Source organism: Lissotriton helveticus, chromosome 7, assembly GCF_964261635.1.
Source record: "Lissotriton helveticus chromosome 7, aLisHel1.1, whole genome shotgun sequence".
NCBI lineage: Eukaryota > Metazoa > Chordata > Amphibia > Caudata > Salamandridae > Lissotriton > Lissotriton helveticus.
Window position 1 is genome coordinate 140,266,406 of NC_136068.1, and position 13,092 is coordinate 140,279,497.

The 13,092-nt window shown below is 42.5% G+C and overlaps 1 protein-coding gene across 6 annotated transcripts in view; it reads left to right on the forward strand.

Moving 5' to 3' along the window:
- The window catches only part of HCK (HCK proto-oncogene, Src family tyrosine kinase), a 183,243-nt gene that overhangs the window by 76,950 nt on the left and 93,201 nt on the right, over positions 1-13,092 (forward strand). For 4 of the 6 annotated variants that reach the window (XM_078651770.1, XM_078651771.1, XM_078651775.1 and 1 more), the window contains 2 exons: positions 2,497-2,798; positions 6,760-6,796. In XM_078651770.1, the coding sequence (XP_078507896.1) occupies positions 2,685-2,798; positions 6,760-6,796 (151 nt within the window). In that variant the 5' untranslated portion in view covers positions 2,497-2,684. The remainder of the gene's footprint in view (positions 1-2,496; positions 2,799-6,759; positions 6,797-13,092) is intronic. The other 2 variants (XM_078651774.1, XM_078651773.1) reach the window with 1 other exon arrangement.

The window sequence follows — 13,092 nt, forward strand, 5'->3', positions numbered from 1 at the left end:
CCTCAGTTTATTATGAATTACAAGGTGTCTGTAACTGATGTATTTTAAGTGTGTGAAGGATTTTATACCACGTAAGTATTTTTTTAAATGTATAATTGTATTCATATTGATCATGGTGTTAAGGTTGTTTAATGACCAGGGTCGAAATAAACAAAATCTTTGACAGCTGGACAGAGTAGGGGGCCATTGGAGTACATTTCACTGCTAGCACTTTTAGGGTGGATGCTGTGATGTCCTTTTATGCTCCCCAGACAGCACTAAGTAAAACCTGGCAGTGTGGGGCAGAAAAAATAATAATGGGTAAAGGTCAATTGTTTTTTGTTTTTCAATAATAAACTTCCACTTTGGGAGTTTGTTTATGAAAACCAAATAGTTTGTAAAAGTTTGGTTGACAGCCATCAACATTCCTTTCTATTACCACTTATAGGGCAGGAGCCTGTGGGAGAGAAGGAACAACAAGCTTCAAGTTGTAGAGAATAACTTCATTAGAATACTGATGATGGTGCCCAAAAGTGCTTCTATCACTTTGTGTCACTCCGATTTAGGCTTGGAACATATTGAGGACGGCATTGGCCTCACGCCCTTGCTATTATGGGCAGAGATCTTACTCTCAAAGGACTTAGGTTATTCAAGAGCCATCTTCAGGGATTGTCTTGCTGTGTTCAGTATTGAGAAGATCCCTCGGTTCGCCATCTGAAATTTATATTTTTTTAGATGAGTTTACGTAATCTTTTAGAAACCCCCCAAAATATGTTTCCTAAATCAAAAGACATTATTAAATCAGTTTTTTTTTTGCTGTGGCCAGTTTACACCATCAGTAGCCCCAGACACAACATAGATTGTTGAGTTATTTTAAGGTTAGTCCTTTGACTAATCATTTACAGTTTTATTTACATTTTATTCTGAACCCGCAATATAGATTTTATCTTACAAGGTTTTCATTAGGCAAAGTGCACTTTCTGTTAGCCTTTCCATGTCAAGGAGGTTGGTTGGACAAGCTGACGCCTTGTCCCGGTGATAATTTGACCAAACAAAGCACCCTGCACTTTCTACTATTTGGTGCACTTTATAAAACAGTAGGAGCAAGGTGTTTCCTCCCATTATTGAGAAAGTAACATCCCTGTCCCTATATGGATGGTTTTAGATATTTATATTTGTTGGACTCTATTGATGCCTGCACTGCTATTGTGAACTTCATAAGGAGCGTCCTTGTAATCCGAAAGCGGTACGGGTAAATGTGGTTATGGACTGACAGTCATTGACATTTTTATATTACTTGGGAGAAGCATTTTTACAAGTAATAATTTGTCATTTTAATCTGGTTATGTCTCTATTTATGGTATGCTGACGTCTTAGTTTAATGTGTTAATACCTTTTGAACATGATACCTTAATTAGGTTCTAAATGATAATATTTTTAGGAGCTTATCTCTTTTTTAAATTGTTGTGTATTTGATAATGCGATTTTATGATTTGTTCTATGAATTGAATACAGCTTTCTGACGTGACTTGACTTGATGGTGGCTGCCACCAAACGTTTATATACCTTGAAAGGAACCATCATGTTGGCAGTTCCCATCAAGGTACAGAGACCACCACTGTGCCAGCGGTGATCACTAAAATTTGCGGATAGAAGTCTGACAGGGTGGCAGACAAAATGTCCTCTACCACCATGCTGGACAAAATTAATAGGACACGTTACAACTCAAACTTTTGCAATACATGCCTTTACATAGCGGTTTTAACATCATAGCATCCATTACAACCCATGATTTTACAACGCATGCCATCACAACGCATTTTTAGAAACTACACTTACAATGCATTCCATTACAATGCACACCATTACAATGCATACCATTACAACGCATAATACTTTTATGGCAACAGTAGTGTAAGTGTTGGATAGTGTAGGGGTAAGAATTACTATTCCCACTCCAGTGAGTGCAACAGTAGGGTAAGTGTTGGATAGTGTAGGGGTAAAAATTACTATTCCCACTCCTGTGAGTGCAACAGTAGGGTAAGTGTTGAATAGTGTAGGGGTAAAAATTACTGTTTCCTATTACTTACCTTATAATTCGTTGTAATGGTATGCGTTTTAGTGGCATGCGTTGTAATGGCATACTTAGTAGTGACATGCGTTGTATGGCTGTGTTGTTATGGCATGCGATGTAAAGGATGCTGCGTTGTAATGACTGCATTATAAAGGTAGTGCGTTGTAATGACTGCGTTGTAACGGTTGTTTCCCGGACAAAATGGCATCCGTAATGTATGTTTTTTGAAAATATGGATAGGTTACATTGTGATGAAATGCCCTTGTTCACTCTCTGTGAGGTCAAACCACCCACCCAGTCCTGAGTGGGTGGTTTGTCTATGCACCAAGGTGCTTTGTTTACTTCATGCTAAACGTGATCATTGATTCTTTTCTACCTTCTTCTTTCCTGTTTTCTCTGTATTTTCCTTTCCCTCTATTTCCTATCTCTGATGGCTTGCTTAGGACCCTACATTCTGTCTGTCTCTCTACCTCAATCTCTTGCTCTCTTTTTCTCTCTTTCTTCTCTCCTCTGTCTCACTTACTATCTCAGTCTGCCCACTGTTTTCTCCCTCTCTTTCTCTCTTGCCCGCCTTCCTTCTATCCACTACTGTTGCCCCCGCCTCTTTCCCTGTGCCCCTCTTTGCTACAGGATGGGGTGTGTGAAATCCAAAGAGTCTCAAGCGGATGGAAAAATCTTGAATGACACTTCACAGAAGTCTCAGCACGCGCTGTACGTGAAGGACCCCACCTCAGGAACCAAGCAGGTGAGTGGTGCACACTGCCTAGGCTCAGGGGAGGAGGGATGTCTTTAACACTACTTTTGTTATGCACCCTGCTGGGCTGGGGGCCTTGTTGTACTGAAACACCTCACACTGAGTGTGCGGTGTGCCGCAGTGATGTATTCGATTCTGACACTCTTATGTTTGTGCAGCCCAAAAATACAGTTTTCTAGATCACCACCCATTTATCACAGGGACCTCATTTAGTGTAATGCAGTACTGCCCTATTATGAATATGAGGAGACTTCATAATAGTATGGCTGAATTGTGCCCTATCACTACCAGCTTTTTACTGGTGGTGTCTCTGCACTACCAAATGCAGAAAAAAGTGTTCCAGCAAGCTATTTCCAATTATATGCACAGAGTACTAAATGTGCAGTACTGATATGTTTTTTGCAAATGAGGGAATGCAATTATCTCATCTGCAGTATTATGACAGATTTAACAGGTCGCATGGGCCCGAGTGAGGGGTGTGATGAGAGTGAGGATGTAGAGTGTTTCACAAGAAGCATGATGCTTCACATTGAAGTATGGAGTGTGGAGAGTTTTCCGTATGTGAGGGTACAATATTTCACACAGAGCATGGGAGTTCAAATTGAGTGTGCTGGTGTATTGAGTGTGAGTGTATAATGTTTCTCACAAAGCATAATACTTTATCCCGAGTGTGAGGGCTGTTGAGCCCGAGTGTAAAATGTTTCACACAAATAATGATCCTTCACACTGAGTGTGAGGGATGTTGGGTTCTAAGCCTGGGCGTAGTTTGCAAAGTAGCGCTACGTGTAGCTACGCGAAGTGTACTTCGCAGTACGCAAACTACGCGTAGCACTACACGAACTAGGTAGTGCGCTGTTCGCGATGATTGCACAGTGCTGGATGCTTGTCCGTATTGTGCAATCATTGAAAACGGCATCTTGCACAGTGTGAGCTGTCTTTAACTGCCGCTTGAGTAGATTTTTCTCGATCAGCAGCTTTCTCAACGCGGACTGGTAGTTTCTCATCGTGAGCAGTCGCGAGCATACGCGACCACTCGCAAGAAGAAACCTGACCTCCCCGTGTTGAAAATCTCATTGGGAGGTTTATTTTCCACGCTTGCGATCGGCAACTTGATGTTGCTGATCGCGAACGAGGAAAAGTCTCGCCGGGACGTCATTTTGCTTTCTCGCGGTCGCCAACTTGACGTTGAGGACCGCAAGCAGGGCCGGACTGGGAACCAAAACCGGCCCTGGGAAAGTGCTCGCCGCCCCCCCCGGGGGTTGGGAGTGCCGCCGAGCTCTTTGCCAGCGCCGGTTTTCAGCCGATTTTGTTATATGGCCGATTTTGCAGCTATGCTGCAAAAACGGCCCTGTAACAAAATCAGCCCCCAGGGGCCCAAAACCGCCCCCCACCCGTGCGGCGCACCAGGGGATTGCCCGGTGCCCGCTACGGCTAGTCCGGGCCTGACCGCAAGCAAGCAATAAATGACTGCTGCACTACCCGTGTTTGCACTGTGCTACGTGCAATTCGTGTAGTGCGAAGTAGCGCACACTTCGCAAACTACTCAAGCGTAGCGTAGTGCTTTGCCCAGGGTTATTGGGTTCACAAGTGTATCACCCTTCACACAAATCATGGCACTTCACACTACGGGGCCCGATTATGTTGTCGGTCACGGTTGCCTCCAACCGACATCATAGCGCAAACAGGACCGACTGACCACCGGTCGGCGCTCCTGACCGCATAATTACAATGCGACTGCACATGGTGCAGTCGCATACTCACATTTTTCTATGGGATCATGCAGTTAGGCCGAGACCCCGCAGACGTTAATGTGTGGGGGGGAGGAGTAGGTGGGTGCACTCGCGGCAGGACACCCGCACTGCAGTTACTCATTACGTAGGTCCCGCCATGAGTGCGGGCCCCCCGCCCCAACTGCGGGCCCCCACTTTGAATGTGGAATTCCTTTGTGAATCGTCCCCTGAGTGTGAGGATTGTTGAGTGTGAGGGCGTGCACTGCTTCACACAAATCATGGCACTTCACACTGAGTGTGAGGGTTGTTGAGTTTGAAGGCGTACAATGCTTCACACAAATCATGGCACTTCACACCAAGTGTAGGGTGTCCTGAGAGTGAGGATGTTCAATGTTTCACATAAACCATGATGGTCTGCTATGAGTGTGTGGGATGTTGAGTGTGAGGGAGTACAGAGCTTGACGTGAGCTTCAGTGTATGAAGGGGCCAGGGTAGGAGCCCTTTCAGGCTTGACTTCGTGTACCACTGGGCGGTAGGCGATGGTTCTCCGGCGTGCTTTTCTTTGCGGACCTCCTTAAGAGTGCCATAGCTGAAAATGGTGGGCATCCACAACAGAATGTGGTGGGCGGGTTGACATTACCCCCAATTCACGACCACTTTCCAGCATAGACCTTCATTGAGACCACCTCTATTACATGAAGTTTGTTGGTCAGTAGAGTGAGGATTGAGTCATGTGGCACTCCTTGCAAAAATGGGCTGCAAGGTGCTATGTCACCTCATTTAGCTTATCAGTGGAATAAAGGTATGCATGCAAGCTCCATAACCCTCAGACTCTGAGGATTTCAGGAATATGATTACTTCTGTGCAATTTGTAATTAAAACCATATTTCAGCATCCCAACTCACAATTCTGAAAATATAATCGTTTTACAAATTTCATGAAAAAATACGCATTAAACAGTTTTAATATCAAAACAAGAATTGGTAAATCCAGTAGGTATGACTTTAATGTGTTGGCTATTCAAAAGTATAAAAAGAAAAAGTGATGGATTGAATGCTTGAATTAATATCAGTCAGTGGTTATTACTCAGGGCCACATCCCAGTCCGTCATTATTTTACACACCATGCCTTCTCAGTTTGGACTCAGCTGGACTCAGCTATATGCAAATTAGTCTTGACCCTGCTCCAGTGGGAAAAATGCCATCCGGAACTGCCAAGCCAGTTCTCATTGAATCAGAACTCAGTGGCTGAGATTCATTCAAGCATTGCATCCACCACCTTGTTGTTTTCATATTCAAACACATGTAGCCAATTCGATATGAGTCGCTGACATATTCAAGAGCCCTGGCCTGCTTGCACGTTCAGGCCTCTGTAGACAGAGCACACGTTCACTCTGACTTCGGGCATCCTTATAAGAGCCTAGTTCCTCCACACTGTTGAAAGGACTCTTTGTCTATAAGATGAGTGCAGAGGCGCAATGCACAGGCCCCTACTGTTGATGTGTAGGCATTTGTAGGCGTCAGTGAGTATTTTGAAAGTGACTCTCTTCTCCACGGGGGCCAGTGGAGTCTCCGCAGGTGTTGGCTGATGTGTTTGTGCCGGGGGATGCTGAGGATGAGTCTGGCTGTAGTGTTCTGTATTGTTTGGAGTTTGCGGAGTAGGGATTTGTTGATTCCGATGTAGAGTGCGTTTCCATAGTCCAGTCTGCTGGTGATGAGTGCGTGGGTGACTGTCTTCCTCGACTCGGGGGGATCCATTTGAAGGTCCTGCGGATGGTGTTGAAGCAGCTGGAGGTGACGGCTTTGACCTGTCGGTTCATTGTGAGTGAAGAATCGAGTACGATGCTAAGGTTTTTGGCATGGTCTCAGGGGGTAGGTGGGCTTCTGAGGGCGGTGGACCACCAGGTGTTGTCCCATGCTGAAGGGGGGTTCCAAGGACGAGGAATTCTGTTTTGTATTGATGTGAAAGAGACAGTTATTGCTCTAAGTGACAATACGTTCCAAAAACAGAACAAGTCAGATTGTGCTACATAGTACTTCCTCAAAAACTGTCCCAAAAAAAAAAACAGCTTGCAAAGTCTGCGGCATTCTACCACTATCAGACCTACTGACTGTGCACTGCTGTATGTTGATTTAAGTCAGAGTTTAGTTTTATACAGTTGTCTGTCTCATCTGTAAACCACTGTTTGTAACCCTCCGAAATATCTATTAATTTCTTTCTAGAGTAAAAACAGCTTGAATCCGCCCCATGGTTCAGATGGTAGGTAGTTTTATATTAATATTTTTTTTATCTGATATCCTATTACTCCTCTTTTATAATCTGTGTTTTTTTCTAATCTTTCTTCTCTTGCTGCAAAACTTTTCTATTCTCAATGCTATTATTTTTTTTATTTGACAGCTCTATACCGCCTTGTCACCTCTTTTCTTTTTTTATAAGACAGTTCCTCTTCTTTTGTTTCTGGTACTTTCTTTTGTGGAGCCTTATGTGTTGGCTGCTATTTACTTAACCTATTGTTGCTTGTGTTTAATTTAGTTTCCTTTTGTTAATTCTTTAATTGCCGTAGTACCTTCTGTATCCTGTCTCTTCCTTCCTTTCCTGTCTGAGCCCACCTTCATGCAGCGTGATAGTAGCCATAAAGTTTGCAAGTATATATTCCCTCACCTGTAGATCTGCAACTACCCCTAGGTGTAAATCTCCGCATGGATGGTATTCTCCATTTCAATGTGTAAATTTACAACTAGATTTCGACTTACAAATCTCCACCCTCTTCAAATGAGGGGGAGGATACTTCTATGACTGAATTTGTGACTGAACCGTTACTACTGTTTGTGAAACCTTCCACCACCGAGGTGGAGAGCTCCATATTTGAAAGTTATACGGTAATTTAAGAAAGTTAATTTTAAATCAAAGATTATTTATGTTTGCAATTAAAAAATATTCAGATCCGTTTTGCCAGCTCCTATTCACCCAAGATTACCAATGTAACAAGTGACGTCACAAAAACACTGAAACTTAACAATGTATTAGATTGTAGCTGTTCTTTTTAATTTAAATTATTTTTTTTAAATGATAAATGTTAGTTTTGCTAAATGTGTCCTAATTGTTTTCAAGTTTAACAGTTTTTTACTATTCTCTGTACGTTAGTGAGGAGCCTCACTATGGTAAAGTATAGGGAACAGTAAAAAAGGGAAACTCACTATGGTAAAGTATAGGTGAAAGATAAAATGGTTATTAAACTTGCAAAAAATATTTCTACATTCAAAATTTCAAAATTGTTGTAAACAGCACGAATAACTTAACTAAACCTAAAGAGTAATTATTTGAATATACAATATAAAATATTAAATTACATTTATTCCTATTTACAACTATTTTAATTAATTTAAATTCATGTAAAAAAAAAATCTTCCGATAAGGTCTATTTTAAATCCCCCTCCTCCATTATTTTCTATGGGAGTGTATTGACTTATCAGTTGTTGGCCATGTGTGGCGCTGGCCTTAATACTGTGCCTTTTTGGTAGTACTAACTTCACATTCATAAATTTGGCTCTAGAGACATGAAAGTATAAACTTTTGAGTAATTTTGCACTCAGACTTTGTGAATAGTTCAAAATAGGAAAGTTACTCAAGTTCAAAGTAAATTTACTAATAGTAAATCTACACATGTAGATTTACCAGTTGTGAATTGGCGCAATGTGTTATCATCTACAATATATTCTATTAAGTTGTTATTAGGTATATTAAACATTAACATAAAACATATTTAAAATCGTATGTGTTAATAAACTTCAAGATAATTTAACTAAAGATTGATTTTAAATGTTTGATTTAGTTGAATATATTTGCATATGTGTTAGTGGTATCACATGCCTGTGCGGTTTTCTATAAGAGTGTGTTCCAGTACCATTGTTTAGCCATGTGTGGTGCTTGACTTACTCCACAGCTCGGTTGGAGAACATTTGCGCCTGTTTGCTAGATTTGAATGTTTATTTTGTGAATTGCTTTTGTCTTACTTTTTTGTGAGGGTGTTTTGTATTGGCATGACCCTCTATTCAGTTTCCCTTAACCCCACACATTTTTATCAATTTTTCACCATTAACCATTCCCCTTTGTCCCACCTGTATATACTCCTAAATCCTTTAGCTGCATAACTGGAGAAATTGCTACAAAAAAGATAGGCAAGGCATAGCTGGAGAGCTCCACTTGGATGTTTGTGAATTGCATTCAAGAGTACGCAATGCAGTGCTTCTTTACGTACTTCAAAAGTGCTTTTGTGAATACCTTTATATTGGGCAAGCTACTGTAGCTTCACGTTATCACTGTGTGTTATTCATAGCCTTGCATTTCAACTTCGTTTTTTGCAAGGAAATTCTTGTCAATATATTTGAGCTAAGTGTAATTGTAAAGCAATGGCAGCAATTATGAATTAATACCCTTTTGGCTTAATTTACATTTCTTCTCTTGACATCCCCTGTGCTTTATATTGTGAACCATTCAATATGGAGATTCCTTCCCAGCCTTCATCTACCTATTACCCACTTTATCACACTTTTTCACTATACTCTTTTGTTGCACTCTTAATTCTCTTATTTTGGTTCACATTTCTATATATTCCTTTTAAATAACACATACTCTCACATACAACCATTGTAGGTGGAAAAAGGTGGAAAAAAATAAGGAATCAAAACTAGGAGTGAGGAAGGGGGAGAAGGTGTGCTCTGGGGTGGAGATAGGGGCTTTTATCTTTTTTGACACCTTGCACTGGTCCTAACTACTGTGATCCCCTGGCCTCCTATTTTAGGTGAGTGTCCTGGTGCTATTTTTGTTAACATGTCTCTTTTTCCGGTGTCCAAATCTATACCCACAGAAGCACCTGCTCCTGTCGTGACTATTTTTTTTGCAGATTTTATAGTGCAAATCAACCCAGTGGCATTGCGACAGAATTGGGCTACACTACTCAATTTTACTGTCTAGCATTAGCCGAAACCTTTTTAAAAAAAAATAAAAATATGTTTGTTACACTTACCTGCACACTGGAGCTTTCAGTCTACACTCTACATTCATTGGGCTGCTGAACAGGGACATCTTTAGGATTTGGCGTGCCCTTGGCCAAAGGCATTTGGGGGGCCCGTGTTCGGAAAAGCAAATTAATGATACACTTTCAGCTCTTTCATGCCATCTTTGGCCAGTGCCTAGACACACTGGTCCAAATTCTAAATTTGTTTGCATCTAATATTCAGACATAGAGACATGTTTTTTCAATATTATAATGGGGCAGCAGCTCAATAATAATATTGCAAATAATCATTGTGATCCCCTCCTATTTCTCATATGTAAGGTCCTGTTTTGATTTGCTGTAATGCCATTTTCAGTTTGCTTTCACCCACTATAGCGTACGGCATGGACCACAGGGTCTGCCATCTTCAGCCATTGGCTTAACTGGCTGTGAGTGACAGTATTGTGCTCTTGTACAATGTGCACATATGCAAAATGATTAGCCTCCTTCCAGGGCCATGGGCTACTGGGGCAATGTCAAGGCTTGACAGTTCCCCCAACTCTTCAACCCGAACATGTGCCCTAGTGTCGGCCCTAATACAGCCTGCCAGAGAGAGGTAAAGGCCAGAGCAGGACGCAGTGTAGGAGCCCACCCACTTCATGCAGCCCAGGATCACATGGGATGGAAGGGAGAAAAAAACTCAGGACCCCTCCAGGATGTGCTCGACCGGAGATTGAAGGTAAGGTGAGATACCCTAGAGAAGGGTGCGCATTGTCAATTTCTCCACTAGCCAGGCCCTCCAGCTGCACTTGTATCTATGCTATAGGGGACCATTTCATCACTGTTAACCAGGTTTTGTCCCTCTTATGTATAGTTGTTCCTTCTACTTGCATAACAGGAGCCCAGGAGCCGTCATATTACTCAACGCACGCCACCCAAGCTGGTCAAGGTGTCATCTATTCTAGTCACCACACCTATTGTGATCTATGGATGTTGTGAGTGGACACCCTGGATATATACTTCACATCTACAGTTATTTTGGAGGAGATGAAGAGACCCCTGTGTTTACATCAGGGACACTTTTAAAGCATCACGCAACTGTGTAGATGACGGCCCACCTCATACCTACCTAACTTGGGTGAACGCATTGAACAAACATTTCACTGCAATAGTGAACCCTCATTATGAAAGCTTGTAACTCTGACAAGCCTGACAAACCTCTGAAGTATAAGTTGATGAACTCCTCACTTGGGTTAAAGAACTAGCCGATACATGGGCATAGGCTGATGAAACTGAAGACATCAGAACCCCCTTCATACAGGGCTGAGCATCGGCAAAGCTGCGAGTGTGGATTCTAAATGAAGTGGGCAAATCACTGCCAGATATGCTGACTCTGGGTTGCTCCATCGAATTTCCCTGGTCACGGCAACCTAAATGTAGACTGCTCTTCAAACCCATCAAATCAGTGATCGTTAATATGGTCACCAAAACATCGGCTTGACCAAACTGGCATCAAAAAGACTGTCGACTGTGGATGCTGTCGAGGGAGTAATTCAACTGACTGCCCAGCACTTGGCAAGAAATCTGCTGCTTGTTGGATACCAAACCACTTTGCAAAATTGTGTAAATTATCTCCTTTGGCCATTCCATGAAGGAAGATGAGTGTGAATGCAGGTACGCTGATAACTTCAGATGTGCCGATGGATGATGATAATGAAGAAGAATAAACAATTCATTTTGTACACTCCATCGACCAAAGACAATTCCAGAAGTGCACAGACTCCCCTGCACAAAGACAGTTGGTAACCAGCTAGTTCATGCTGTGATCGACAATGGAGTATCAGTCAATGTTATGTTCAGATCGACCTCTGCAACCCTGATGAATTAGGTGACAGCTCATCCTTTGAAGATTAAAATCGATGCCCATGGACATACAAATCCGCTTCCCCTGGCGGGGTTGTTCAATGTAAAACCTACCCTTGAAGAACATTCAATCACCCCAAAAGAATATGTCACAAAAGGAGGGGAAGCGATGCTCTTAAGGTGTCAGATGGCAGAAGTTCTCCATCTAATTCAGTTTGCCTACAATAAGCAGAGACCTGAGTTAGAGAACCTCTCCTAACAATTTGGTGGCCTGTTTCACTGCATTGGCTGCTTAAAGGTGAAGACTGTGCACTGTCCATCGATCAGTCGATCCAACGGATGGCCTCTAGTGGCATTCCGTCTCCGGCCTAAAGTACAAAAGGAATTTTGTAAATTGGAAAAAGCGTATATTATTGAGAGAGCCAATGGGCTCGCCCCTTAAGTTTATCCAATTGTATTCATAAGGAAGGCTATGCCGATAGGAGAGGTGTGACTGTGTGTGGGCATGAGCATCCCAAGTCACGTCATTGAAAGGAACGCGTATCATGCCGACAGTGGACAAATAAGTCAGTGAAATAAACAGGGGTTGCTGGTTTTCCAAAATGGATCTTAAATCGGGATATTATCAACAAATGCTTGACCCCTTCATGGTATATCATGATCTTCTCCACACCAGGGCCTAAGAAGGTATAAGAGGCTGAATTTTGGAATCTCCAGTGCCACTGAAGTCTCCCAGAACATTGTCCCAGAAGTTCTCTCTAGACTCCCAGGGTCGTCAGTGATGGTATCTTGGTGTTTTCCTGAACGCTGGAAGAAAATCATTAGAAGAGTCCTACAACACCTCCAAGATAGTGGGCTCCCCCTCAATTCTACCAAGTATGAATTATTGAAACAAGATATACATTTCTTCTCATACGATTTTCAACCGAAAACTTCCTGGACATAAATCCAGCAAACATTACGGACATCAGCTTCTGAGGCTGATTATAAAGAACTGGATAGTGCTGAGAGGCCCTTTAACAGAGCGCAACAAGTCATCTGTGTCATGGGTGTAGGAGTCAGATCAACAGACCAAGGATGCCCTGTCAGGGGGATAACCCTGCCATACGTCGACCTCACCAAATACTCAGAGTTGTCAGTAGATGCTAGTTCCACAGACCTGGGAGCTTTGCTTCTGCGGAGGCATAAATACAGAGAATAGGCACCGGGGGTCGTTGCCAGCAGGGCGCTTACGCCCATTGAACAGTTCTATTCACAGGTCAAATGAGAAGCCATTGCCATCCAATGATGATGCAGACTTTTTCACTTATATCTGGACGATTATCGGCTGACAGTGTGCATGGTCCACACTACCCTCATCCTATTGTTGCAGTGATCTGCCTCGGTAAACATCACTTACAACGAAACTTTTACAACGCACTACCATTACAACGCGGTCATTACAACGCAAACCATTACAACCGATTGCGCTGGGGGGCGCTCTAGGATAGGGAATAGGTTAATTTACTATCCAATAACCTTCCCTAGTGTCCACGGGGACTGGAGTTGGAATAGTAAATTAAACTATTCACTATCCAGCACCCAAAAGCGCTATGCGTTGTAATGGTATGCGATGTAAAACCCGCGTTGTAAAGGCAGGCATTGTAATAGCCTGCGTTGTAACGTCATACATCCATCTGCCTCTTAATCCTCATCA